Source organism: Brassica napus, chromosome C3 (genome assembly GCF_020379485.1).
Source record: "Brassica napus cultivar Da-Ae chromosome C3, Da-Ae, whole genome shotgun sequence".
NCBI lineage: Eukaryota > Viridiplantae > Streptophyta > Magnoliopsida > Brassicales > Brassicaceae > Brassica > Brassica napus.
In genome coordinates, this window is record NC_063446.1 from 7,072,557 (window position 1) to 7,099,867 (window position 27,311).

General features: G+C 34.5%; 4 protein-coding genes and 1 pseudogene across 6 annotated transcripts; 2 read left to right on the top strand and 3 right to left on the bottom strand.

The window, feature by feature from the left end:
* Window positions 1-4,600: 4,600 nt before the first annotated feature.
* Window positions 4,601-8,315, bottom strand: LOC106385669 (pumilio homolog 12-like). Of its 2 annotated transcripts, none has more exons than XM_048752299.1 (7): window positions 7,728-8,315; window positions 5,984-7,113; window positions 5,749-5,911; window positions 5,489-5,652; window positions 5,156-5,414; window positions 4,933-5,052; window positions 4,601-4,840 (listed from the first exon to the last, which is right to left on the bottom strand). In XM_048752299.1, the coding sequence occupies exons 2-6, from the start codon at window positions 7,018-7,020 to the stop codon at window positions 4,942-4,944; spliced, it is 1,734 nt and encodes a 577-aa protein (XP_048608256.1). In that variant the 5' UTR covers window positions 7,021-7,113; window positions 7,728-8,315; the 3' UTR covers window positions 4,601-4,840; window positions 4,933-4,941. The 2 variants fall into 2 exon arrangements, with proteins under 2 accessions (XP_048608256.1, XP_048608255.1); XM_048752298.1 differs by having other exon boundaries at window positions 7,778-8,313.
* Window positions 8,316-14,940: 6,625 nt separating this feature from the next.
* On the bottom strand, window positions 14,941-18,307 carry LOC106387441 (chaperonin 60 subunit beta 3, chloroplastic). 2 transcript variants are annotated; one of them, XM_048752301.1, is made up of 14 exons: window positions 18,119-18,307; window positions 17,709-17,919; window positions 17,502-17,627; window positions 17,201-17,434; window positions 16,871-17,113; window positions 16,558-16,792; window positions 16,314-16,483; window positions 16,160-16,237; window positions 16,013-16,084; window positions 15,827-15,931; window positions 15,654-15,746; window positions 15,475-15,567; window positions 15,263-15,389; window positions 14,941-15,161 (listed from the first exon to the last, which is right to left on the bottom strand). In XM_048752301.1, exons 2-14 carry the CDS (start codon window positions 17,904-17,906, stop codon window positions 15,148-15,150), a joined length of 1,788 nt encoding a protein of 595 aa, XP_048608258.1. In that variant the 5' UTR covers window positions 17,907-17,919; window positions 18,119-18,307; the 3' UTR covers window positions 14,941-15,147. The 2 variants fall into 2 exon arrangements, with proteins under 2 accessions (XP_048608258.1, XP_013682764.1); XM_013827310.3 differs by having other exon boundaries at window positions 17,709-17,927; window positions 18,119-18,275.
* A 239-nt stretch (window positions 18,308-18,546) lies between these two features.
* LOC106387443 lies at window positions 18,547-21,007 on the top strand (annotated as a pseudogene).
* Window positions 20,927-23,635, bottom strand: LOC111204360 (heat shock protein 90-2-like). Its single transcript, XM_048752300.1, has 2 exons — window positions 23,379-23,635; window positions 20,927-23,081 (listed from the first exon to the last, which is right to left on the bottom strand). Exons 1-2 carry the CDS (start codon window positions 23,499-23,501, stop codon window positions 21,105-21,107), a joined length of 2,100 nt encoding a protein of 699 aa, XP_048608257.1. The 5' UTR covers window positions 23,502-23,635; the 3' UTR covers window positions 20,927-21,104.
* Window positions 23,636-23,756: 121 nt separating this feature from the next.
* LOC106387471 (putative FBD-associated F-box protein At5g56440) lies at window positions 23,757-26,992 on the top strand. Its single transcript, XM_013827332.3, has 2 exons — window positions 23,757-25,247; window positions 25,353-26,992. Exons 1-2 carry the CDS (start codon window positions 24,423-24,425, stop codon window positions 25,752-25,754), a joined length of 1,227 nt encoding a protein of 408 aa, XP_013682786.2. The 5' UTR covers window positions 23,757-24,422; the 3' UTR covers window positions 25,755-26,992.
* The last annotated feature ends 319 nt before the right edge of the window (window positions 26,993-27,311 follow it).

Genomic DNA, 27,311 nt, shown 5'->3' on the forward strand with positions numbered 1-27,311 from the left:
AAATTTTTGAGTTTATTATTTCGAGATTAGGAATACAGAATAGTTGTGGTAAGAACGAGTATCTTTAAGATTTTTTTCCTCAATATGATGTATTTTTAAATATTTGTTCTTAAAAACTGATATTTTTGGAAAGTTCTTCATTTATTAGAGAAATACTGTAGATTTGAGTTTATGATTCAAAAATTGTGAATCAAGAATATTTGTGGTAGATGAGTATTCTTTAAAGATTTTTTACATCAATATGATTTATTTTTAAATATATTTTTTTAAAACGGCTATTTTGGAAAGTATTTCATTTTTTTTTGAAAATATTTTAATTTGGTTTATGATTAAGAAATTAGGTAACAAAAATTTGGGGGATAGTTGATTTGTCAGAATTTTTATCAATAGATTGTATTTTTTAAATCAATTTTTCTCGTTTACTAGCACTATTTTTGGAACGTTTTCATTTATTAGATAAATGTTGTAAATATTTGGTTTTGTATTTATAAATTAGGCATAACAAGAAATCTTTTTTGTATAGATTAGTAGTCTTTCAGAATTTTCATCAATATTTTTATTTTTAATAATTTTCTTACCACTCTATTTTTTGAAAGTTTTTGTTTCCATTTATTTTGTATTTAGAAATACCGTAAGATTGGGTTTTGTGATTTAGAAATTTTAGGATAACAATACTATTTTTTTTTAGTTTTGGGTATCTTTCAGAAATTTTTTTGGCTCATCAATATGTTGTATTTTTAAATAATTTTTCTTAAAAACTTGTATATTTTTGGAAGTTTCATTTATTTGAGAAATAATGTAGATTAGGGTTTGTGATTTAGAAATTGGGATAACAAAAATATTTGTGGATAGATGAGTATTATTTATCATTTTTTATCAATAGTTGGTATTTTTAAATAATTTTCTTCAAAAACTGCTATTTTTGGAAAGTTTAATTTTTTTGAAAATATTGTAGATTTGATATTGTGATTACTACTTCGGATAACAAGAATATTTTCGGATATATGAGTTCTTTAAATAAATTCCATCAATATTTGGTATTTTTAAATAATTTTCTAAACTTCTATTTTGAGAAGTTTTCATTTATTAGAGAAATACTGTAGATTTGAGTTTATGATTCAAGAAATTAGGAATTACAGAATATTGGTGGTAGACGATATTCTTTAAATTTTTTCATCATAATGATGTATGTTTTAAATATGTTTCTTAAACAAACTCTTGCAATTTTTTGGTAACGTTTTCATTTTTTTGAGAAATATGTTAGATTTGGGTTTTAATGATTTGAAATTAGGATAACAAGAATATTGTGGTATAGTTTTGAGTATTTTTTTTTAGAGTTTTTTTATCAATAGATGTAGTTTTTAAATAATTTTCGTTAAAGCTACTATTTTTTGGAAAGTTTTCAGCTTGTTAGAGGCATATTGTAGATTTTTTTTTGTGATTTCAAGTTAGATAACAATCATATTTTTCTGTTATAGATGTATTCTTTCAATAATTTTTCAAACATATATTTGTATTTTTAAATCTGTTTTATTTCTTAACAACTGCCTAAGTTTTGTAATCTTTCTTTCATTTATTACCAGAGAAATAGTACGCAGTAGATTTGGGTTTTGTGATTTAAAATTAGTATAACAAGATATTGTTGGTTGATGAGTATTCTTCAACTTTTTCATCAATACGGTTTTTTTTTTTAAATAATTTTTCTTAAAAACTGCTCTTTTTGGAAGTTTTACATTTATTTAGAGAAATACTGTAGATTTGGTTTGTGATTTCAAATTGGATAACAAAAATATTTGTGGATAGATGAGTATGTATTTTCCTCATTTTTCATCATCAGACCTTGTATTTTTAATAATTTTCCTGTATAAACTCTTCTAATTTTTTTGGAAAGTTTTGAGACTGTTATTTTTGAACAAAATATTGTGAGATTTGAGATTATGTTTTTCTTATTTAATAATTTCGGATAAAACTTTGAGAATATTTTTGTTTCGGTATAGTCTTCTTTAAATAAATTCATCAATATGTTGTATTTTTAAATAATTTTCTTAAACTGCTATTTTGGGAAAGTTTTCATTTATTAGAGAAATATGTAGATTTGAGTTTTTGAATTCAAACATTAGGAATAACAGAGAAATATTTTGTGGTAGATCATGTAGTATTCTTTAAAGATTTTTTTCATTCAAGATATGTATTATTTTTTAATATTTTCTTTGCTTTTTGTCTTGGAATCTTCAACTTCTATTTTTACAAAGTTTCCATTTTTCTGTAGAGAAATATTGTAGACTTTGGGTTTTTATTGATTAGGATAGTAATTATGTGATTACAATCCCCTGAATATTGTGTTTGTTTCTAACTTCCTTATCGCTCCAGCCGTGTTGCTGAACCATTTTAAGTTTGCTTCACCGCTCGGTCTGGGTGCCGTGTTGACGGCATACAGCTTTTTCGTTTTCAGAGATTATCCATTCTAAGTATTTTTCCTACTCGATTATCTTTTAATTCTTTTTGGAATCATAATATTGTTTTCCCTTCTTAACAAGTTGCACGCGCCTACTTATACTGTTGTTTCTTTTATTTTCTTAACTTTCCAAATATTTAGAGCTATGTTCGAGTGGAGAAATAAGCGGTTGTCTAGAATTTTGGTTAAAGTTTTTAGACTGATTGTTTTAATGAAATTTTTCTTAAAATTCAGAATTTTTGCAAGTTGCATTTTTTTGAGAAATTTGTATTTTGTTTCATGATTTAATTTAGGATACAAGATTTTGTGGATAGTTGTATTTTTTCAGTTTTTTTATCATAGATTGTAGTACTAAATTCTTTTAACTCGTTTTTGCTATTTTTCGCTATTCCGAAGGATGGGTTTTGTGATTTCGCGGACATACAAGCTATTTTTGTATAGATTGAAATTCTCAGATTTTTTCTCTATATATAATTTTTTCAACAACTGCTATTTTTAAAGTTTTCATTTAGAGAAATCCGTAGATTTGGGTTTTTGTGATTTAAAATTAGGATACAAAATATTTGTGGATTGATGAGTATTCTTTCAGACTTTTTCATCAATACGGTGTATTTTTAAAATAATTTTCTTAAAAACTGCTATTTTTGGAAAGTTTTAATTTATTAGAGAAATACTGTAGATTAGGGTTTGTGATTTAGAAATTGGGATAACAAAAATATTTCTGGATAGATGAGTATTATTTCTCAGTTTTTCATCAATAGCTTGTATTTTTAAAGAATTTTCTTAAAAACTGCTATTTTTGGAAAGTTTTAATTTTTTTGAAAAATATTGTAGATTTGAGATTGTGATTAATAAATTCGGATAACAAGAATATTTTCGGGTAGATGAGTATTCTTTAAATAAATTCATCAATATGTTGTATTTTTAAATAATTTTCTTAAAACTGCTATTTTGGGAAAGTTTTCATTTATTAGAGAAATACTGTAGATTTGAGTTTATGATTCAGAAATTAGGAATACAAGAATATTTGTGGTAGACGAGTATTCTTTAATATTTTTTTCATCAATATGATGTATTTTTAAATATTTTTCTTAAAAACTGCTATTTTTGGAAAGTTTTCATTTTTTTGAGAAATATTGTAGATTTGGGTTTATGATTTAGAAATTAGGATAACAAGAATATTTGTGGATAGTTGAGTATTTTTTCAGAGTTTTTTTATCAATAGATTGTAGTTTTTAAATAAATTTTCGTTAAAGCTACTATTTTTGGAATGTTTTCATTTATTAGAGAAATATTGTAGATTTGGGTTTTGTGATTTAGAAATTAGGATAACAAGAATATATTTGTATAGATTAGTATTCTTTCAGAAATTTTCATCAATATTTTGTATTTTTAAATAATTTTCTTAACAACTGCTATTTTTGGAAAGTTTTCATTTATTAGAGAAATACCGTAGATTTGGGTTTTGTGATTTAGAAATTAGGATAACAAGAATATTTGTGGATTGATGAGTATTCTTTCAGACTTTTTCATCAATACGGTGTATTTTAAAATATTTTCTTAAAAACTGCTATTTTTGGAAGTTTTAATTTATTAGAGAAATACTGTAGATTAGGGTTTGTGATTTAGAAATTGGGATAACAAAAATATTTGTGGATAGATGAGTATTATTTCTCAGTTTTTCATCAATAGATTGTATTTTTAAATAATTTTCTTAAAAACTGCTATTTTTGGAAAGTTTTAATTTTTTTTGAAAAATATTGTAGATTTGAGATTGTGATTAATAAATTCGGATAACAAGAATATTTTCGGGTAGATGAGTATTCTTTAAATAAATTCATCAATATGTTGTATTTTTAAATAATTTTCTTAAAACTGCTATTTTGGGAAAGTTTTCATTTATTAGAGAAATACTGTAGATTTGAGTTTATGATTCAGAAATTAGGAATACAAGAATATTTGTGGTAGACGAGTATTCTTTAAGATTTTTTTCATCAATATGATGTATTTTTAAATATTTTTCTTAAAAACTGCTATTTTTACAAAGTTTTCATTGTTTTGAGAAATATTTTTTCTTAAAAACTGCTATTTTCAGATTCTTTAGGGCGTTATTAGTATTATTCATAATTGATTACCCTTTTCATGTATAATAAGAAATATTTGATTCGATACTACAGAACAAAGATGACTGTAAGATCTGATTACAAAACAAAGATTGATTGTAAGATCAGATTACAAAACAAGCCATTCTGAATCTTTTGTCTCTTTGGATCTTTAAACCATAAACCTGCGAACTATGCTTCCTTATTACACATTACATTGTACAAGGTAACTTGACCAACAAGCAAGAACAACAACACATCAACTTTTGCTACAAATCCGAAACTGTCAAGAAAAAAAAGGAAACACATTAACAGTAAAATCAAGTGACAAAAAGAGAAAAACAAAAAATTACTTCTCCAGGATATTTTTTTTACCTGCTGATTTTACTTCTTCGAGCAAAGTGCAGATAGGACTTTTCTACCGTAAGGATTGGTACGTAGAGATGGTACATGAAGCTTAATAGCATCAACCAAAAGACCATAAGCAGTAGTCCCCTGCAACAATCCCATCTTTAGAGACTGAACTTGAAACAAAATCTGCATTCTCTAGGGACTGAATGTAAAATCAATCAACAGTTTTGTGATTTGTGTGTTTTACCTTGGACCTTTTAAGAGCTGCTTGAATGACATAGTTTCCATAAGGATCCAACATAACTTGGTCAAGAAGACCATAGTTTACGAGTTCTCTGATGATACGAGTTAGATGTTTGTCATCAGCTAGTCTCAGACACTTCTCAACTACATTGCTGCTACATTTCTGCATGGATAGCTCGGTGTAGTTCCCTTCTAGCTGCTCTAGGATCCCGTTGACAACCCATTGGAGTTGTAGCTCAAGAACATACTGAAGAACGTAGTTCCTGTGGCATCATTTCTCCATTACTTACAAGCATTGGATTCAAAACATCAAAATATCTAAAACATGTAATAATACCCAAAAGGGTGTTGAGAGAGGAGTAGAGCATTAGAGGCGATCTCAGCGACTAAGTTGTATTTTTGTTCTCCTTTGGAATAGCCAATACATTTTTGAAGAACACAACATCCATGTTGATCAGTTGCAAGCTCAGCACAGTGAGTAATCACTACCTCAAAAAGAAACTGAAGAGAGACAAAACAAAACAAAAACTGAATCACATTCTCTTAATAGTTCAAATTATATTTAAGAAAAAAAAAAGTGAAGGAAAGTTGTGTTACCTTCTCGCAGTGAGGTAACAGATACTGCAAGCAACGTTGAACAACGTGGTTACCGTTTACACTCTTTATCAAAGTCACAACGCCATGCTTCAAAACAGACATGATCATTGAAACCTCCTCTTGTCTCTTAACCGTTTCAACCATCTTTTGAACAACTCTAGTCCTGTCACAACGTAACAAGACCACGTCAGGTAAAGAACAAAACACTCTTACATAATCAAATCTTTTCTTGTACCCGTGCATGTCACAAGAAATTTTGATAAGCACTCCTTGTTTTCTAGTAATGGAATGAACAATCTGCATCCTCTGATCTTGGCTGCATACTTCCAGAAGCTTCTGAACTAGATAGTTGCCAAAAGGGTCTACCATAAGCTCACTGATATAGACAATGATCTCGTTAAAGATCATTTCGATATCTTTGCCATCTCCCTCAGCGAATTTCCTCTGAAGGAAGCGACATCCGTACTGATCTTTGGCCATGTGATATATCTTCGCTTTTGTCTCTGCAAGAGAGTTATACTTTGGAGGTTGTTGTAATGTCAAGTTGTTGAGTCTCATTGCAAGATCTTCTTCGTTGAACCAAAGTCCTCTTCCGCTTTGTGTATCATCATCTCCAACGCCGTAGTTTATGAGTTTAGCTGTGTTTGATCTCATTAGAATCTTCTCTGGATAGTACATTCTCTTCCTTACGAACCCATCCAAACTCCTCACGCTTTCATCACCATCATGAGCTCGGTGATAATCGAAATGTTCCTGTCTTGGAGGAGTTTCCGTCAAAGGGTTGTTGTTGTAAAGGTAGATGCAATGAGGGTAGTGTTCTTCTTGGAGACTCACCCTCTCCTCTTCTTCGATATTCCTCCAGTTGATATGAGACTGATGATCCAAAGCTTGATGGTGAGGCTGCGGCCGAGCATTTTGAAAGTAACCAACGTGTGGAAGCTTCCTAAACAGTTGCTGATCGATTTTTCTTGAATCAAACTTGTCATATACACAAGGTGAGCTACTTGGAGAGTGGTTAGCAGGAATGGACATAACTTGGGGGTACTCAAGAGTTTGATTTGGGGCTCCAAAGATTAAGTTTCCTTCAGCAAAAGCAGAGAGGCCACCAGGAAGATGAAGATTTTGTTCTTGGAATGTGGATGGTGATGATCTTCTTGAGCTAAAACACATAGGGAAAGGGCTAAAGTCGTTTCCTGAAGTAACTTTTGGAATCTCTCCAAGAAGCTTCTCAAACTCATCAAACTCTGGCTCATTTCTTCTTCTATGACCCATCCTCAAGATCGATGATTAGTACACTCAACACAGAGAAGTTCCAAACTTTCAAGTCCAAGTTGTGAGGATCAGTGAACAATACTCCTGAGACAGCTGCAACAAAACAAGAATACTTATGTTATTATAAATTAACACCAAAACTAACTATGTAAAAGTTTGATGGGAAGATACAGACAAAAGAGGCCCAGACAAAAAAGATCAAGAAGACTTTATAAAACTATTATAAAATAGAGAACTGGTAGGATCTTCAAGTACATACAAAAAAAAAAAAAAAAAAGCAAAACATTTGAGATTAAAAAAAAAATTCCACCACTAATAATCAGCAATAAAGCATTCATTTTTAATTACTTTTTTTTCATCTTAAAAGATAATTTGTGTCACTAGAAGCTGAATCAACTCTGTACGTATAAAACTTTTCATTTGAGATCGAGCAGAAGTAACATGAATCATGAGTCCTTTAACACAATCAAAGATGATCAAAGTCCAAAACTGTACGGAACCAAAACCAGAGGAGAAGAATCTGTAATTATCAGACACAACCAACATACTTATATCTTATAAAAAAAGATCAGCTTTGAGAAAAGGAGCTGAGTTAATGTACGATCAAAGACCAAATAAAGGGTCGAAAAGAAAAATGAAAAAAAAAAAGAAGAGATCTGATCTTTTTTTTTTCTGATCAAATCTCCATGTTTAGACAAAAAACTCACTGGATGATAAAAATCTCAGTGAAGAGAATGTGAGAGAGATTGTTGTTTACCAGTGAGGATGAAGAAGCAAGATTAACATATAAAATGACCAATCGGCAAAAGGTGATGAAGGGAAGAAAAAAATCTCACACACGCAAAAGAGAGGAAGGGAAACAAAAGATTAAAAACCAAAATATAAAAAGAAAACAATTTGGTTTCTGAAAGAGGAAACAAAAAAACAAGAAGAAGAAGAGAGAACAGTGAAAAGATAAAAACAACTGAGAGGAAAATGCAAAGAGAATGCAAGCTACAGATAGAGAGAGTGTGTTTATATTTGGTAGGCGGCGTGAAGAAGAAGGAGAATATAGAGAGTATAACAAAATTAAAATTAAAAGTACTTTTTGTGTTCAAAATTAAAAGTGCAGAAAAAACAAATAAACTGTTGGAAAACCAGATCTTATGATTGATTTTGTGAGAATAAATTATTTTTTACAGCTTCAAAAATGAAATAAATGGGAAGGAAACAGACAAAAAGAATTAAATTAAAGGATGAATTGGTGAAATAACCAAAAAACAAATTAAAACCATAAGCTATAGAGAAGTATAGGAATGATAAGGAATAGAGAGAGGAGGAAGTTTGGTTAGCTTCTTAATTTTAATTTTTTATGGTTATTGGGCCAAATTTCTCAATAAAAAAGATACATATTTTTTTTTTTGTAAATCAGATCTACTGATTTGATTTTCAAAGTGAAGATGAGAAATGAATTAAATTAAATGGGAAGAAAATAGACAAAACAAATAGGAAGGGAAGATGATGAGAAGTGTAATAAGTAATTAGAAAAAGAGGAGTGCATGAAAATGGAAAGGGCTTTTATGATATTTGGGTCACAACTGATACCGAGTCTTTCGCTTACTTCTTTTGGTACGTTTCTGCTCCTTTTTTCTTTCTGTTTCTTTATGGCTCTGTTCCTTCTTTTCTCTATATATATACACACATACACGTAGACATATGTGTACATCAATAAACGTTTTATAACGTATATTTCTACAAACGCTTAACAAAGACTCTTGTGCATATATACATATTCAATTATGTTTCTATTGTGTGTTTCTAGCATATAAAATGAATCTATGTAGTTTTCTTTGTCTTTGCACACAAAATCTATATTATAATAGTTGAGTTTTTGCTTACTCTTCGGCGCGTCACGTCAGCATTTTATGGGCCTCACTTTTAAAAAGTGTGAAAAAATACCAAGCACATGGTTTTAATCCGGGTTATTGAGATATAAACACCAACATTTATACCACTAAACTAAATGATACTTTGTACATTGATGACCGAATATAATATATATTTATGAAGGTCAAAAGTCTTTACTTCTTCGGCTTTCTCTGAGGGTCGGACCTACAAGTGTATTATGAGTTTTACTTTTAAATGAGATTCATCACGTTATATGAAAAAAAGCTCAAGTTTGCAACAATTATAGTTTTCACATATTGTAAACTGTTGTCGTTTAACATGAGTTCGGATTCTTTTCATCATTGTCTCAAACAAGTCTGAGTTACAGAGTTGCGCTGTGTGTCTGTTCGTAATCTATTTTTTCACCGGTGAACTCTTCATGTCCCCATCTTAAATCGCTTGATCATAAATATTCCTGATTTGTAGCCCCTCTGTAAACCCTATATATATGATTTTCATCTTTGATGAACTCAATCTACATCTCATTAAAACTCATTGATTCCTCTTAGCTTTAACCATCTTCTAGAAAATGTTTGTCCTCTGCCTCTCCAGTTCCTCAAACCGGCGTCCGTCACTCAACCTTCGAGTCTATCCGTCTTGGTCGTAGTAGTCAGAGCATAGCCTCTGGCTTCCTCCGCTTCTGAGATATCCTGAACTTCAAGAAAGACAGGGAGTTTGTGGGAATCACGGTTCTATTCCTTGATGAAAAGGTAAGTTAATCTTCGATCTATCACACTTATTTAACATAATTGTTTTAATTGATTTCTTGATTCTTTGTTGAATAATATTATTTGCATATTCCGTGATTCATGGGTTTACTACCGTCAGACGTGCTAATCATTACATGCCATCTTTGAAAGCAGATTCCATTGTGAAAGTCGATCGTTTTAAGGTTGCTAGCTGCTCAAGCATGTACAAGATAACTGATCATCCATTCCTCATTCGTTTCATCTCACTAACCATTATTGATGAAAATTAGACTATTCGACAATCTCCAAGTGATTGTGAACACAAACCTAGAACTCTCAGGTATAATATCATATTGCATCTGGGTTTATATTATGTTTCGATATCATAACTGATATTTAAACTCGCAGATGTGGTTGGGCAAATCCGTTCTGTCCAGGGCTCTGACCTCACCACAGAAACAACTCGAGTCGTTATCCGTCTCCTCATTGATCCGTAAGAAACAATCAACACATAATTCCCTTTATATTACTGTCTATATTTTGCTAACATCAATAATCAAAAATATTTCCTACCCAAGATTTGTGGTAGTCTATTTATCTATGTTACTTATCAATCTAATTTTACAAAAATCTTTATTTTACAGCTTAAAAGAAACCACAATAACCCAAACAATCAAAACACCAAAAACTAGAATAAAAAAAAAGATGAATCATTAATGATCACCTCCCGTCTAATTTTACAAATAAACTTCAAAACAAATATACCAGACCAATCAACTCAACTAAAACTCAACGACACATACATTGAGCCAGCTAAACAAATACAAACTACACGACCAGCTATTTAACAATTTACAAACTTACTTTCGCAGATACTTACGAAGAAGACGAAGACGACAACCAAGATCAGTGAAATTACCTAAATAAAAAAGCAGAGTAAGTTACAAACTCTGATAAATACAACTGACAATGATTTTTATTTACATATTACCCATCAAATAAAAGAGAAACAAACACAACCACACCAGAAGATACAAGAGACTATCCCAACAGACACAAAGGCGGCAATAACATCTCCACCTGCTCACTCCTCTTGTCTTATGAAAATAGCTTACATGTTCAATGTCAACAGGCCAATGATATTGTCTTCTTATAAGAAATACATATATTCGTTTAAAACTCATTAAGACCCAAATACTAATTGTCACTCATTTTATAGTTATTTCTACAAGTCTTCGTGTATTTGTTTTAAAGGTCCGGTAAAAGCAACAAGTTTAAAAATAAAAAAAGACATATAACCAACATAATAAGAATAAAAAAATTATTACTTAATACACACAACTAACACAAATAAACTGGAGAAAAAATATCCAGAAACAAAAGGTACTCTCAACAACATTAATATAATTTATGTAATCTCAACAGTACAAGTAACAAATTAAAAAGACAAACAAACAATAAGTCTCAGTGACACATCAAGCAACACCATGAACTATATCAATCACATTACTAACACAGCTTAGTCTTTCATGCGTAGAGAACAATGCATACACATTTCATCATCACAACTCTAACCCTATAACAATAAAAAAACTTGAAAAATAATGATCAACCCAAAACGCAAAATTCACAGCAACCCTAACAAATATTGAGATAAAGCAATAACTCTGTTCAAAACTCCGCGTTTGCACGGAGGCAATACCCCTAGTATTTAAATATGAAGCTACGCAAAGTTTCATCCATTTTTCCTATGATGAACTGTGTGATCTATAGTTGCTGGAATGGTCATTTCTTTTAGTACAACTCTTGGTTTTCGATTAAACAGTCCAAATGCTAAAAGAAATTATTTGATTTTCTAAGGATCAATACTTTTAATTTTTATAATAAAAAATATTTAGTTAGCATTCGTAAATTATTTGCCGTTCCGCTTGGTATTATTGCTTGCCACAATTCAAACTATTCTAGTCATTTCAGTTTCTGAATGTCTTGGTGTCATAACGTAGATTGTTGAGCACTACAGAACCAGAAGTTTCTAGGAAGACACGAAACTGTTGTTTTTACCTTAAAATTCATTGTCAACATGGAGCGTCTTTACTTGCAGTGTTTCACTCTTTTGAGTAACAATACAATTTTCTTTTTTCGAGTAACAATACAATTTTCTTTTTTCGAGTAACAATATAATTTTGATGAATTCGTAAGTTTGCAAAAACAAAATAATAATAACCATTCCAATAATATATATATACATTGAAGCATTGAAGCCTTCAGAAAACCATTTGTCTTGTAAATTGGTTGAGGTAATAACTCAGGAATTTACTAGCCTACGAGAAAATACTCTTACAATTAACAATATGATCATGGGTACATATTCTTTAAAGCAAGTAATTAAATATATAGCTTCCTTCAAATAATATCAGTTAAACAATAATCAAATAATTTAGCCGTAAAAATATTCCCTTCTTGAAAATCAAAATGATAGCCAACGGTGACAAGCACCGCTGGAAGTTTGGAACCCTAATCTGCATAGCTCACAGTCTATCAATTTAGTGCAATCAAACATCTTCCATTATCACGTGATATGTACAACTAAAAATGTTCTATTCAATTCTTAAGATCAAAGATCACTTGTTTCGATCTGGAGAACACGATCAAACTATTTATTTGTCGAGCCAATCAGATTCTAACTCTCCCCAAATCACCAAAGAAACATATATGCGTTCACATTGAGAGGTAAGTGTTTAGTTTTAGACCGACCATTATAAAACTTTATTTAACAACCGTCACATTTGTGCTTTCATAGTGAAGAAAAACATCAATCCAATTCCGAGTAAACCCTTTATAGTACTCCAAATCATAATGCATAAGAAAAAAATCAAATCAAATAGTTTCTCTTCTTATTCTTCGTTTTTGAGGTTTGCTATACATAATGTAGGTTTTTTCCACACGCATACTCTGTTCTATAGAAAAAATGAACACATTTTTATTCATGATTAGATCATTCATATTAACAATAAAATTATGCAAGAATAAGAACCCAAAAAGGTTAGGAAGGATCCCTGTTCAGAACTACTACGCTAGGCGCTAGGCGGACAGTAACCCCGGACCTAGCGAGTTATCGAAAAATCGAAGAGTACTTGGGGATTACGCGGATCCTAGTTTTAAATACAATTTAATATATTTAGCTAATTTTAGACATGATGATACAAGTTCTTAGAGCATGTTTATTGGGGTAGCTTTTAAGTATGGTTCTTAGGATAATTATGAATTAAAAAAAAAAAAAAAAGCTAATTATCTAAGGGACGGCTCCTAAGGAAGAAACGTCTCTTGTTAAACACGTGTAGCTAGGGTATTGGTTTTGTGATAATGAGAGGAGAAGAAAAATCGAAGTCGACGAACGGTGAAGGATGAAATCACGCAATCGATGTATGCTCTCGGGGAGCAAGACGTAGAAGAACGGAAGACCGACGAGTCCGGTCAGGGGAAAGAGATGTCTCCAGTGAAGCCATGGCCGCCGCCGTCAAACGATGCGACGAAGAGGAAATCGAGGAGGATTTCATGGCGGTTGTGGGTCACCGACAACCTCGCCGGCCTAAGAAACGGCCAAGGACCGTTCAGAAGAAACTCCATGTAAAGTCTTGGGCTTTTGCAAATTTTGATGAAAGCGTTTGATTCTGTTTCTTGATTGATCTGATCTGATTGAAATTTTGTTTCTTTGTTTGTTTGTTAGTTTTCCGGTGGCTACAGAGCTTGCATCCTGCGTTTTCTCATCTTCATAGAGCACATGTTCAAGGTGCATAGTTCTAAGAAATTTCAAACAAACTGGAGAAGGGACCTCTAGAGCAATGGAACCACACTTACCACGAAGTTTCAAGGTTTATAGAGCAATGGAACCACACTTACCACGCCTACTACCTTGTTTCCATTGTGGTTGATAGAGAGATAGCTCTGGAGCAGAGGGTTGTACGGAGACGACCTAGAAAAGAGTCTGCGACAAAAGCAGAAAGGAGCGGAAGCAACGACGCCGTTACATACCTAAGATCACGATTCACAATACTCTGCACAAACCCACAAACCAAAACTTCTAATTTTATGATTCTCTGCAAAACTCACAAACCATGGCTTGATGATTATAAGGTGGAAGAAACCAAGGTATGATCCTCACCATCATCAAGGATTTGTTGTTATGTTTTGAAAGAGTTCTGAAGATCTTTGCTAAATCTTTCTTCATTGGCTGCTCAGTAGGTTAGGTGCAGTGCTTGTAGTCTTGTTGTTATGTTGTGTACGACGGGATATATTTGTGGTGAAATGTAGAGTCACATGCTTGTAGTCTTGTTGTGAACATGTTGTATTGTATCACGGGATGTATTTGTGATGAAGTGTTAAGTCACAAAATCTTTATAAATAATGTATTCAAAGCATTGTTTTCAATCACAAACCACAATCTGAAACATTTCTTTCATCACAAACTCTTGTTCTCTTTCATGTTCTTCCTTTTATTTATCAATCACAATCAACAATTTTAAACATTTCTTTCATCACATTTTTTTTTAAGAACCATTACCTTAGAAAACTACCATTGGAGGACTAAAATTAGGTGTTTCTTAACATAATATCTTAACTTAATTTTAATATTTAAATATTAACTAAGAACCCACTTAAAGGTTATCCAAATAAACATGCTCTTAGATATAATTATATATATTTTTTATATATAATTTTAAACATTTTCTTTTTGATTCGTAAATGGTGGGTTTGGTACGAAAAAAATCTTTAAATGTAATATATATGTGTTTGTTTTGGGTTTGATAGCTAATTATAATTATTTAGTAATGAATAATTACACAAAATATGTCAATAATGAGTAAAAAATAATCAACCGTGTTTTAACTTACACGGACGGAAAAAAAACTTACGCGGATCAACGCGGGATTAAGTGAAAATTAGGCGGTTAATCGCTGTGGTCAATCTCCGAACAGCGGCTAGACGGCCGCGTTGAAGGATATTAATCACAGTGGAACCCACTTGCAACTTTTGAAGTCAGATTGACTTTGAAAATACTCATAAAGGTGTAAGAATTTTTTTCTCATCTGTAAATTCGTGTTGCTAGATTAAATAATAAACCAAAATAGCAAAAAGAAGCTTCAAGGAAGGAAGACAACTAAAATTAGCTCTCTTTTGTTTGAACTTGCTGTCAACTTCCAAATTCTAAGTTGTGATGTCATAAAATATTACGAAGAAACCCCCAAGCTGTAGGTCATGAAAGATACGAGTCCCACTAACTTTTGAAATTACTCTAAAAGTTGTGTGTTCTAATCAATAATACTCTTCTCCTTAGGTTTGTAAAACTGATTGTGAACAAACCCAAAAAGGCTACTAAAAGATATGAATCACACCACTCTGCGACTGTTGAGTTTGAAAATGAAGTTGTTTACATCAGTTCAAAGACGTTTCAGATTTAATAACTAAAGAACTTGGCCGTAGCTTTTGCTTCCTCTATTCTCTCATTGATAACTTAGAAGCCATAACCTGAATATCAACAGAGAATCAGAAAAAAAAAAGTTGCATATTATTCGCTGATACAGTGATATTTAAGAGGATTCAAGAAAAAAAAAACTTAAAAGACAAACCTGAGTTGCCCATAGGGTTACCAGCAGGAGCTGCTGATTCAGGCTCATTGATCTCCACAACCACACAATCAGACATCAAGAATGTCTTAGCCACTGATGAAGCATGCTCTAAGCAACATCTCACAACCTTTAACAACAACAAACAAAACACTTGATTAGCAATGCGAAACAGAAAGTTTCAGTCTATGAGAATATAAAAGATCTTTTCTCACTTTGGTTGGATCAATGATTCCTGCAGCCATCAGATCTTCGTATTTGCCTGTTGCAGCGTTGTAACCATGCTTTGGGTCGTCGCTAGAGAGTACCTGTCAACCAAAAAAACAGCCACCATTCACTTAAGTCTCTCTATACCGAAGACTCAAAACTTGCAAACCTTCATATTGTTGATTACCTTTTCGCTGACAACACTGCCATTAACACCAGCATTCTTGGCGATTAACTTCAATGGGTAGCTCAATGCTTTCTTAACAATGTCAGCTCCAACCTGAAGGTTATAATGATACCCAAATAAACAGAGTTATGACCCGAGAGTCCACTAACACTGTTAAACTCGTACAGACTAACCTTTTCTTCATCATTTGCTAGACTCTCTTTAACAGCATCCACTTTGGATGCAAGTCTTAGCAGAGTGCATCCACCTCCAACAACAATACCTTCTTCCACAGCCGCCTAATTTATTAAAAGGTTCAATAAATTAATCTCACAAAATGAAGCATTTAAAGTTTCTTTGCTTATAGTTTATAATGTTACCTTTGTAGCATTAAGAGCATCTTCAACTCTCAGTTTCTTCTCCTTAAGCTCTGTCTCAGTTTGTGCTCCAACCTAAAGACATGTTAAACCATTGGTGTAGTTACGCGTTTTGTTGTACCAATGTGAATCACTTCCTAGTAATCTCACCTGAATCACAGCAACACCGCCTGATAATTTAGCGATTCTCTCATTAAGCTTTTCCTTCTCATAATCTTGCTCAGCAGCCTACACAAACCCAGAGACTTGAATTAACAAAACAAACAAACAAGCGACAGAAGTTCATTGCTTTTGAGATATATACCTCGATAAGATTCTTGATCTGTTCAACTCTCTTCTTCACAACCTCTTCAGTACTTCCATCACCAACTATGGTCGTAGTGTCTTTTGTGAGAACCACTTTACCAGCATTACCCAAAACTTCTGCTCCAACTTTCTCCAGCTGTAGTCCAACTTCTTCCCTAATCACAGTAGCTACAAAGAGAAAAACAAACACCGCAACTTTAGAACTAAACATTAGTGAAAGGTTTAGTAATTTTTGGTCTCACCTCCTGTAAGAGCAGCAATGTCATCAAGGTACTGACTCTTCCTCTCTCCAAATCCGGGAGCTTTCAGAGCAGCAACTTTGATAGTACCACGAAGCTTATTAACAACAAGAGTCGCCAACGCCTCTTGCTCGATATCTTCAGCAATGATCAGAAGCGGGTAACCACCTTTGATAGCATCTTCCAGGATACTGATAATGTCTCTAGCGTTCGTTATTTTCTTGTCAACAAGAAACATCTGCACCAATCAAGAACAAAGAGATAGTTTCAAAATAAGATTTTCCTTATCAGCTTAACTAATAAAGAGTAATTATACCTTGCAGTTCTCGTATTCTGCGCACATCTTCTCACTGTCAGTGACAAAGTAAGGAGAAATGTAGCCACGGTCAAACTGCATCCCTTCAACGACGTAGAGACTGTTCTCAGCGCTTTTGCCTTCTTCGAGAGTGACCACACCTTTGCGTCCAACTTTAGCCATTGCTTCCGCAATCATGTTGCCTACTTCGTAGTTGTTTCCTGCACTAACTGCTGCCACATCTGCAAGCTCACTATCTTCCACCTGCAACCCAAAAACATAACAATCATTCTAATGATAATGAAACAGAGCAATGAACACGAAAATTTGATTAGTGTAATAATACAGTACCTCTTTTGACATCTTCTTTAACTCGGCAACAAGAGCTTTGGTGGTTTTCTCGATTCCTCTGGTGATCAACACCGGGTTTGCACCAGCAGCCACCACCTTTACACCTTCAGTGATGAGACCTTGCGCAAGAACAACGGAAGTGGTTGTTCCGTCACCGGCTAAGTCATTGGTCTTGGAAGCAGCTTGCCTCACTAGCTTAGCACCAATGTTCTCAACTGGATCCTCAAGCTCAACCTTTAACAGAAACATAAGAATCTTAAAATCAACAAAACCAAAGGCTACTAGCTCTACTAATCATTACCTCTCTAGCGACTGTAACACCGTCGTTAACGATTCTTGGTGAGCCGTACTTGCTCTCGAGAACAACGTTCCTGCCTTTAGGACCTAGAGTGACTCCAACTAGATCCGCGAGCTTGTTCACACCAGCCTTAACACAAGGAAAACGAGACTCATTAGAAAACAGCTGGTGAAAATCGAAAAGTATTATCATCATTAGGGAGACTCTCACTTGAAGCTTCCTAATGGCAGTGCCGTCTTTATTGAAATGCAACTGCTTAGCCGCGTAGATCTTGGGGAACCTCGCTTTCCTCTGAGCAAAAGCTTGACTCTTTCCAAAAGAGTTTGATGAGACGAGAGATGATAATCTGCTCGCAGGAGGAGCTAAGGATGAGCCCATTGAAGACGCTGCGCTGAAGGTTGAAGCCATGATTCCACTTTCTCTGCAAAACTCAAACAATAATAAAAAATGATAACTTTACGATTCAGTGATCTAAGAAAGCGTTAAAAGATCCAAACTTTGTAATCATCGAAGAGCAAAAACGAAAAAGGGTATCTGAAAGCAAACAACTTTCTACCTAACTAACACTCGAGCAAATAGTTATTGAAAAATCAAAAGACGATTACAACTTCAACACTTACTGAGAATTGATCGAGAGAGGGAGGATGGGTCAAGGGTTTTAGCAAAAGGAGGGTTATGCAATTGTAGAAGTTACTTATATAGTACACACTCTAGTCGAATCGAAGTGTGTGCAGTTCTTCGACGATCGCGTCTTCAAGGATTCTGATTGAATCTGAGCCGTTAATTTGGAAGTCTCTTGAACTTAAAACCCTAAAAAACTCCACCAACTCTATTCTACACGTACGAGAGCGAGATTGCTGAAATCATTTTTTTGACACGTGCGAAGCACCAAATACGGCATCGTTCTCCCTTGCTTGACAATGCTATTGTGGGCCTTTCTTAGAAAAAAAACTTCTTTCTCCCAGTTTCAGCCCACTGGTTTTATTTAATTTCGGTTAATTTAGTGTTTTATAATTTAATATGGGCCCATAATAACGTTTTGGGGACATAATCTCGTCTCTCTCTCTCTCTCTCTCTCTCTCTCCATCTGATTCTGCCATTGTTTAGGGTTACAGATGGACATGATTAGTAGACTGTCCGATGATCTACTGTTGAAGATCCTGTCATCACTTCCTACCAAAGATGTCGTTTCCACTATGCTACTGTCCAAGCGGTGGAAGTTTCTTTGGACGATGGTTCCAGCTCTTTAATTTCAAAACGATTTCGAAAGCTCTAATAAGGATGATTACGCCAAGTTTCGACAACATGTTTACTTGTTTATGGTTTTGCACAAGTCTCCTGTTCTGGAAACTTTAAAGCTCAGACTTGGTTGGCATTCCACCACCGATGATATCACGATATGGATCAAAATCGCAGTGGCTCGCCGTGTTCGTAAACTCAAGATTCACTGTTATACCGATGATGATGATATATTTTTGCCGAGTTGTCTTTATACGTATAACAACCTCGAGGTCTTGAAACTTGGCAACTCCGTTGTTCTCGATGTTCCTGAAGATGTTTGTCTCCCCTCCTTGAAAACTCTGCACTTGCTGTGTGTAGAGTTTCGAAACGAAGAATCTGCACGTAGGCTTTTATCTGGTGGCTGTCCTGTACTTGAAGAGTTCGTTTTGGACAAAAGTGAGAACGTCTCTCCGCCTTGTTTCTATCTGGAAGCGCCTTCCTTGCAGAGATTGTCTATTCTTGATACGTATCGAGAGGGAAACGATTCCGACGTGAAAGTTGTGATCAAGACTCCCTCTCTGAGGTACTTGAACGTTGTGGATAAATGTGATTCTGGTCTCTTGTTTCTGAGCGAGAACATGCCGGATATGGTTGTGGCAAATGTTAGTGTTGTTTACAAAAATCCTGAGATGCTAATGACATCTTTTACATCGGTTAAACGTCTCTCTCTTTATGTTTAACCACCTCAATGGTAAGCAAAACTATAAAAGAACCAGTGTATTATTGTGATTTAAATTCGTATTAATTATTTGCTCCTGTGCTCATTATGTTTTAGTTGGTTTCTCTGTGCAGATTCAACATCGTGTTGAGTTTAACCAGCTTGTTCATCTAGAGCTATGCTCAAGTGTGGAGAAGTGGTGTGAACTACTTAATTGGATGCTTGAAAGTTCTCCTAAGCTAAAAGTTCTCAAGCTCAACAAGGTATACATTTAAACTCAACCCATTCAGTTTTCAAGCTCCTTTAATTAATGATCTAAAACATTCTTTTTGTGATGTTAGTGTAAACCACATAGATTTGTTTATGCAAAGCACATTGAATATCCTTGGGGAAAACCGAGTTCGGTTCCTGAGTGTTTGTTGCTCCATCTCAATACTTTTGGATGGAACTTTTACAATGGGTGCCGGGAAGAGAAGAAAATGGTGGCTTACATCCTAAGACATGCAAAACGGTTGAAGAGTGCGAAAATATCTGTGGGATTTGGATTGTGAAGATGAACCTCATATATTCACTGAGTGGCGTTCTTTCCATAGGGCTTCAAAGTTATGTCAGCTTCTGTCTGAACGTGAACCTAGAAGTAATTGGTATGAAAGTTAGATAGTGTTGGAAAGCTGTTATATGTTGTTATATCTATTTTATTTCTCTTACACTCTAGGTGATAATATTGGTTGTACCGTAGTCCCTTTTGAGGATTTGGCTGGAACACTATGCATCTTGATTCTTTTCTTCTTGTTATAGAATGTATGAGAAGGAATCTAATTTGCAGATAAAAAAAAGAACATGGTTTGTGAGCCAGAGTTTTCATCTTTTCTTTTCGGAAATTTGTAATCCATCTGAGTTTTCATTATGGATAAAGATTACAACGGTTCCAAGAGATGGTCAAAGAACTTTGAGCCTGAAATATAAGAGTGCGAAAGTGTCAGGCTTTTTACCACGGGTAGATAATGTTGAGTTTATACTCGACTTGCTGCAAGCTTTTAGGTGTTCTTGCCATTATCTAACACGGAGTAGATACTGTCAAGGCAATTCCCACAGTGTTCAGAGGACGTTCTGCTTATGGACCGGAACATAGCTAGCTGATCATCCCCTGTTTAGTAATGCGCTGCTATTACTTAAAACCGTAGTACTTGCATTTGACGCAAAGAAAGCTTTAATGAAACTGTTTGGATGTTTTAGTGGTTCTGTAGCACTTGGAAGTTGACGACATTTTTTTTACTTTTTGACAAATTGATACATTCTTCTAGCTCTCTCTCGTTCTCTTTTTGATCACAAGACTCATAACCTCCTACTTTACTTGCGTCTCATGAAACCAAGACTTGGGTTACTTATATCTTGTCCAAGCGTAGTTTCTTCCGCTTATACAATATCTAATTCGCAAAATATAATCAAGATTTGGGTACTATTAACCCTGCACAAGGCGGTCTGGATATTGCTAGAAACACTGCAAAGTTTCTTATAAGCAAACAGAAAATAAGTTCGGGGAAAAACCAACACAGGTTATAATACTCTAGAAGATAAAAAAAGGCAAAAACCAGAAGAAATAGTTTCAAGGACAGAACGCGACAACAGAAAAGCCAAGAAAAATCATTAGCTGCAGACAGCAGTTTTTAGTCGACCTCCTCCATCTTGCTGCCTTCAGCATCGGCATCATCCTCAAGCGGGGGCATCTCTGCATCAGCTTCGACTGCATCATCCTCGTCAATGCTCAATCCCAGCTTCAACATCCTGTGGATTCTGCTCCCGAAAGTGTTTGGCTCGTCTAGGCTGAATCCAGAAGTGAGAAGAGCAGTCTCAAAGAGGAGGAGAACAAGATCTTTCACAGACTTGTCATTCTTGTCGGCCTCAGCTCTCTTCCTCAGCTCGTCCATGATCGCATTCTCGGGATTGATCTCCATTGTCTTCTTGGAAGACATGTAGCCAGCCATGCTGCTGTCCCTCAAAGCCTGCGCTTTCATGATCCTCTCCATGTTTGCGGTCCAGCCGTATTCACCGGTAACGAGGCAGCATGGTGAGTCCACAACACGGTCAGAGACAATGACCTTCTCGACCTTGTCTCCAAGAACATCCTTGATGACTTTGCAAAGTCCTTCGAACTTCTCCTTGAGCTCTTCCTTTTTCTTCTTCTCGTCCTCTGACTCTCCCAGTTTCAAACCTTCTTTGGTTGCAGAGACGAGCTTCTTTCCCTCAAATTCCTTGAGTTGCCCAATGGCATACTCATCGATGGCATCAACCATGTAGAGAACCTCAAACCCTTTCTTCTTGAGCTTCTCGAGGAATGGAGAGTTCTCCACAGCCTTCTTGCTCTCACCGGTGATGTAAAAGATATCCTCCTGACCTTCCTTCATCCTTGTCACGTAGTCCTTGAGACTGGTCAACTCATCGCCGCTCTTGGTCGACTGGTAACGGAGCAACTCGGCGATCTTGGTTCTGTTCTGAGAGTCCTCGTGGATACCGAGCTTCAAATTCTTAGAGAAAGCTTCGTAGAACTTATTGTAGTCCTCCTTGTTCTCAGCAACCTCAAAGAAGAGCTCAAGGCACTTCTTCACCAGGTTCTTGCGGATGACCTTAAGGATCTTGTTCTGCTGCAACGTCTCTCTCGAGATGTTCAGAGGAAGATCTTCAGAGTCGACAATACCCTTGACAAAGCCTAGCCACTCGGGAATGATGTCCTCACAGTTGTCCATGATGAAGACACGACGGACGTAGAGCTTGATGTTGTTGGGCTTCTTCTTGGTGTCAAAAAGATCAAAAGGTGCCCTCTTGGGAACAAATAGAACAGCCTTGAACTCGAGCTGTCCTTCAACCGAGAAGTGCTTCACGGCCAAGTGTTCTTCCCAATCGTTGCTGAGACTCTTGTAGAAGGCAGCGTACTCCTCCTTGGTGATCTCCTCAGGCTTCCTCATCCAGATAGGCTTCTGCTTGTTAACCAAGTCCCACTCGTGAGAAACCTCCTTAATCTTCTTCTTTTTCTTCTCCTCCTTTTCCTTCTCCTCATCTACCTCCTCGACCTTGCCTTCCTCGTCCTTCTTCTCTTCCTCATCCTCGTCATCAGAAATCTCCTTCTCAATAGTCTTCTCAATCCACAGGGAGATTGGGTAGCTGATGAACTCAGAGTGCTTCTTGACCAAATCCTTAAGCCTTCTCTCCTCAAGGTACTCCAACTGGTCCTCCTTGAGGTGAAGGACCATCTTCGTACCCCTACCAAGACTCTCGCCAGAGGTGTCTCTCGTCACAGTGAAAGACCCACCAGCCTGAGACTCCCACACGTACTGCTCGTCATCATTGTGTTTGGTGGTTACAATGACCTTGTCAGCAACCAAGTAAGCAGAGTAGAAACCAACACCAAACTGTCCAATCATGCTAACATCAGCACCAGCAGCCAACGCCTCCATGAACTCCTTGGTACCAGACCTCGCAATGGTTCCAAGGTTGTTGACCAAATCAGCCTTGGTCATACCGATACCGCTATCGATGATGGTCAAGGTGTTGTTAGTCTTGTCGGGAATGATGTGGATGAAGAGCTCAGGCTGGCCATCGAGCTTGCTCTTATCGGTCAAGGACTCGAACCTAATCTTGTCCAAGGCCTGTTTCACAAGTTCAAAACCATTAAGTAACAAACGCAAACAACGTATACAAACGCATAGAAAGAAACTCAACATATCTCGTAGAATCAATCCAAAACTATACATCCGAGTTACTTATTTCATTCAAAAACTATTGAAAATCTGTTTATCTCATAAAAGACGAAACTAAATCTAAATCTAAGAAGACCGATTTGAATATCATAGAGCTCCCTACTTCAATTTTCAAATCGGATACAACAACAACAGTAATCAAACCTAATCTACAGATCGATCAAGGAGAAAGCAAAAGAGACTTACATCGGAGGAGTTGCTGATGAGCTCACGAAGGAAGATCTCCTTGTTGCTGTAGAAGGTGTTGATGATGAGGGAGAGCAACTGGTTGATCTCGGCCTGGAAGGCAAAAGTCTCGGCGTCGGCCATTGTTGCTGCTTATCGGGGAGATCTAGGGTTTATCTAATGAGACGCAATAAAGAGAGAGACAGTAGAGAAGATGCGAAGTAATGAGTGGGAGAAGTTATGTTTATATATGCCACACATAATAGGGTTTCGAGATCCTTCTGTGAGAGATCCATTATGCTTATTTGTTAAATTTCCAACAAGTTGGGCCCAATGATCTTGAGGGTGGGTGTAATTTACTTTTCTGTGGGACTTTAAAAAAAAGAGTAGATATATAACTAAATATCCAAAATAAACATAGTTTAATTTACAAAATATATATTTGATAGTTAAATGTTAAAATCTAACCATAAAATCACAATTATTATATTATCAATATAAATTCTTCATATTTTATTTTTCTCTATATGATATATATATATATATATGTAATAATAATAAGTATCAATGTCAATTGTTAGAAAAAATCATATTTTTTTATTAGTCAATCAAAAAATTATATATATTTACAAAAATAAAATATTTTTTATCTTTTTTGATGTAATTTTTAATTCATAATTCTATAATTTAAAAATCAAATCTTAAAACTCTTCTTTTTAACACCTCTTAAAAAAAAAACTTATCCAAGAACTTAAGCTTAAAACTCATAATCCAAATTTATAAAATTATTAAATTAAATATAAAAGTAAAAATTCAAAAGTAATCAGTAATGGAAAATCACCAAAACTCTTGATATAAAGTATCCTAAATCAATAATGTTATGGTTTATTGGTTTGAATTTTAGACTATAGTACGCGTTATTGGTTTTAATCTTTGCTAGGGTTTATATACTTTAGTTTCTCTGACTGCGAGATTGCGACGGCCGACGGGCTTGACAAAAGCAAGACAACAAGATCAACCGAGACTAACTTTTTTGGGGTCTATTGAAGGGTTTCTTATACAATAATGGATAGGATCAGTCCATTGCCAGATGATTTGATCTTGAAGATATTGTCATTCCCTCGAACAGAAGTTGCTATAACCACAAGCCTTTTGTCAAAACGTTGGCGTGATGTTTGGAAACATGTGCCGAAGCTTGAGTATTATGCTCCACGAGCTTCCCCTTTTGTTCATAACTTTTTGCTATTACACAAGGCTCCTGTCCTACAAACCATGCATGTCAGACTTTCCCAAAATCATCGTCCTACAGATATTGAAATCTGGTTTAGAGTTGCAGTTGAACGTGGTGTGCGCAAACTTCGTTTTCACAATTATCTATTCGGTCCAGAGGAGGCCATACGGTTGCCTGGGAGTCTGTATACATGTCAAACCCTTGTGAGTTTAACCCTGTTTTCAGCTGTCATTGTGGATGTTCCTTTGACAATTTGTTTCCCGTCACTCAAGGCTTTGAGGCTTAGACATGTGGAATTTTCAAACGATGAAATCGTTCCTAGGATTCTATCTGGTTGCCCTGTTCTTGAAGACCTAGCTATAACTAGAGTAAACAATGGAAACATGAAAACCTTCACAATCATGATTCCTTCATTGCTGAGATTAGCAGTTTGGGACTTGAAATCTGGTTCTCAAGTTCCAGGAGATGATATTGGGTTAGTGATCACAGCTCCTTCTTTAACGTCGCTAACTGTTGTCAGCCAAGTAAGTTGTTCACTAGTGAATATGCCAAGCCTCGTGAAGGCTAACATCAAGCTTTCTTCACCTGGTGATTCTAAGAAGCTTCTACAATTTCTTACCTCAGCTAAACACCTTTCCTTATGTGCAATACCATCAACGGTAACAATCTATGCATTTTTGTGATCATATATATATATATATATATATATTCTCTCTTTTTTAACTGATAGTTACATTAACTTGTGATGATGATGCCATTTGCAGTTTTCATATCCTATTGGCGTCTTCTATCATCTCGTGTCTCTAGTACTATGTACATGCTGTTCAGTTTGGTTCTGTCTTATACTCCGACAAACCCCTAAACTCAGAGTTCTCAGATTCCAACCAATTGAGAGATGTTTCGATTATGTTCAGATTCAGTGGGAGCAAACAAGTTCTGTTCCTCAATGTTTGATCTCGAGTCTGAAAACTGTTGAGTGGATTGATTACCAAGGAAGAGAATCAGAGAAAAAAACGGTGATGTATTTCTTAAAGAACTCCACACAGCTAAAGAAAGTGTGTATTAGATCCTTAGCATCCATCAATTTAAACGAGAAACACAAGATGCTGCTAGAATTGGCGTCTGCGCAGCGGATTTCTAGCGAGTGTCGGCTTTTGTTTACCTGATGTTACGTTGGATCTCAGAGATCTACAACTAGCTTCGTTTTTGTTCTTTCTTGGAGTGTCATTGCCTCATTGGTTAGTGGTTACATTGTTTTCGTTAACTTTACAAGTTTGGATAAGCATTGAGTGGAAGGACTTTATTGTGATCAATATATGCGACTCGCATGTTATTAATTACTCCTCAAGTACTTCCAGCGGCGGATGCAGACCATTTATTTGATGGGGGCACATAATTAAAATATATTAAATTAATTCATATAAATTTAATAAAATTATAGTTAAAAAATATTGTAAACAATTAATCATTAATAATTAACTAAAAAGTACAAGAAAATAATAAACTTTAATTTTTGTTCAACTCAGAAAAGATTTTATAAAATAATTTTATAATTTTTTTACAAATCTAACTAATCAAAATAACATAATATGACAATTAAAATTTATTTGAATATATATATATATATAGGCTTCAAATTTACACATATATAACAGCATATCATTATCTACTTATAATTAATTAATCATCATATCAACTAAACTCTAAAGTATTAAATAAAAATGAATGGATTAATTAGGTTTTTTATTAGCTATTGCTAATGTCTATTATTAAAGAATGGACTTAAAAATGTGCTATAAAGTTGAAATATAAAAATTAAAAATAAATTATAATAGAAAGAATTATCAAAACACAAATAAAGAAAGACAAATACATATGCTAACACAAAAAAAGAAATATTAAAAATAAGACAAAAGGTAGGAAAAATCTCATTAAATAATTGATGTGAAGAAAGATACTGTAATAGTAGACGTGTCAAAAAAACGCTTAATTGTACACCAAGAGATAAAAGTAAAACGAGGGAAAAGAAGCAACGTGATTGCTTCGAACCTATAAGAACTCAACGTAACAGAGAGCATCTGTACCAATTGTTCCACGAAAATAAATAGTACCTTATTAACTAATTAAATATAAAAAGTAGTGGGGGCACGTGCCCCCGTTCCTGGTAGGATCATGAGAATGCAAACTCTCTTTCAGAATTTCAACGTTAACTATGGCTGATGCTAAACAATTGAATTTGAACAATCCTCTTCAAAGAAATGTCACAACTTCTCGTCAATGCTTCGGTTTGTTTTCTAAACATTTTTATGATAAAAAGTGAAAGCTATTCATGCTGAACACTCCTTCGCAATTTCTCATCTTTTCTTCTTTCTATTTCTGTATTCAACAACATATACACACATTACAATCAAGTTTGATAAGTTCACAGAATACATTAACTTCTTCTTTTTGTTAAAGATATCTTTGGTCGTCAAAATATTCGGTTAATATATATCTTAATATCCAGAATTCAAATTCATGCTGTATTTGGTTTACACTAGACTTTTCAATTAGGATTCAGATTATTTCTCTCTATATTTTATACAATAAAATAATTCTTTTTGAACACATTTTCTGAAAATATCATGTATCGCTTTCCTTTTGGACATTTTTTTTCCAAAATCTATGACTAGTTTACTTATTTATTTTTATTCATTGAGCTCGCATCACATATGTTTTTTTCT

Excerpts from the sequence above, each read along its gene's own strand:
- LOC106385669 (XM_048752299.1), bottom strand. The coding sequence starts at position 7,020 with ATGGGTCATAGAAGAAGAAATGAGCCAGAGTTTGATGAGTTTGAGAAG. Across the intron at positions 5,653-5,748 it reads TGTTACCTCACTGCGAGAAG|TTTCTTTTTGAGGTAGTGAT; the intron begins GTAACACAACTT and ends GTCTCTCTTCAG. Across the intron at positions 5,415-5,488 it reads CTCTCTCAACACCCTTTTGG|GAACTACGTTCTTCAGTATG; the intron begins GTATTATTACAT and ends ATGATGCCACAG.
- LOC106387441 (XM_048752301.1), bottom strand. The coding sequence starts at position 17,906 with ATGGCTTCAACCTTCAGCGCAGCGTCTTCAATGGGCTCATCCTTAGCT. Across the intron at positions 17,435-17,501 it reads GTGTTACAGTCGCTAGAGAG|GTTGAGCTTGAGGATCCAGT; the intron begins GTAATGATTAGT and ends TTTCTGTTAAAG. Across the intron at positions 16,484-16,557 it reads CATTGCTGCTCTTACAGGAG|CTACTGTGATTAGGGAAGAA; the intron begins GTGAGACCAAAA and ends TTCTCTTTGTAG.
- LOC111204360 (XM_048752300.1), bottom strand. The coding sequence starts at position 23,501 with ATGGCCGACGCCGAGACTTTTGCCTTCCAGGCCGAGATCAACCAGTTG. Across the intron at positions 23,082-23,378 it reads TCATCAGCAACTCCTCCGAT|GCCTTGGACAAGATTAGGTT; the intron begins GTAAGTCTCTTT and ends CTTGTGAAACAG.
- LOC106387471 (XM_013827332.3), top strand. The coding sequence starts at position 24,423 with ATGGATAGGATCAGTCCATTGCCAGATGATTTGATCTTGAAGATATTG. Across the intron at positions 25,248-25,352 it reads TATGTGCAATACCATCAACG|TTTTCATATCCTATTGGCGT; the intron begins GTAACAATCTAT and ends TGCCATTTGCAG.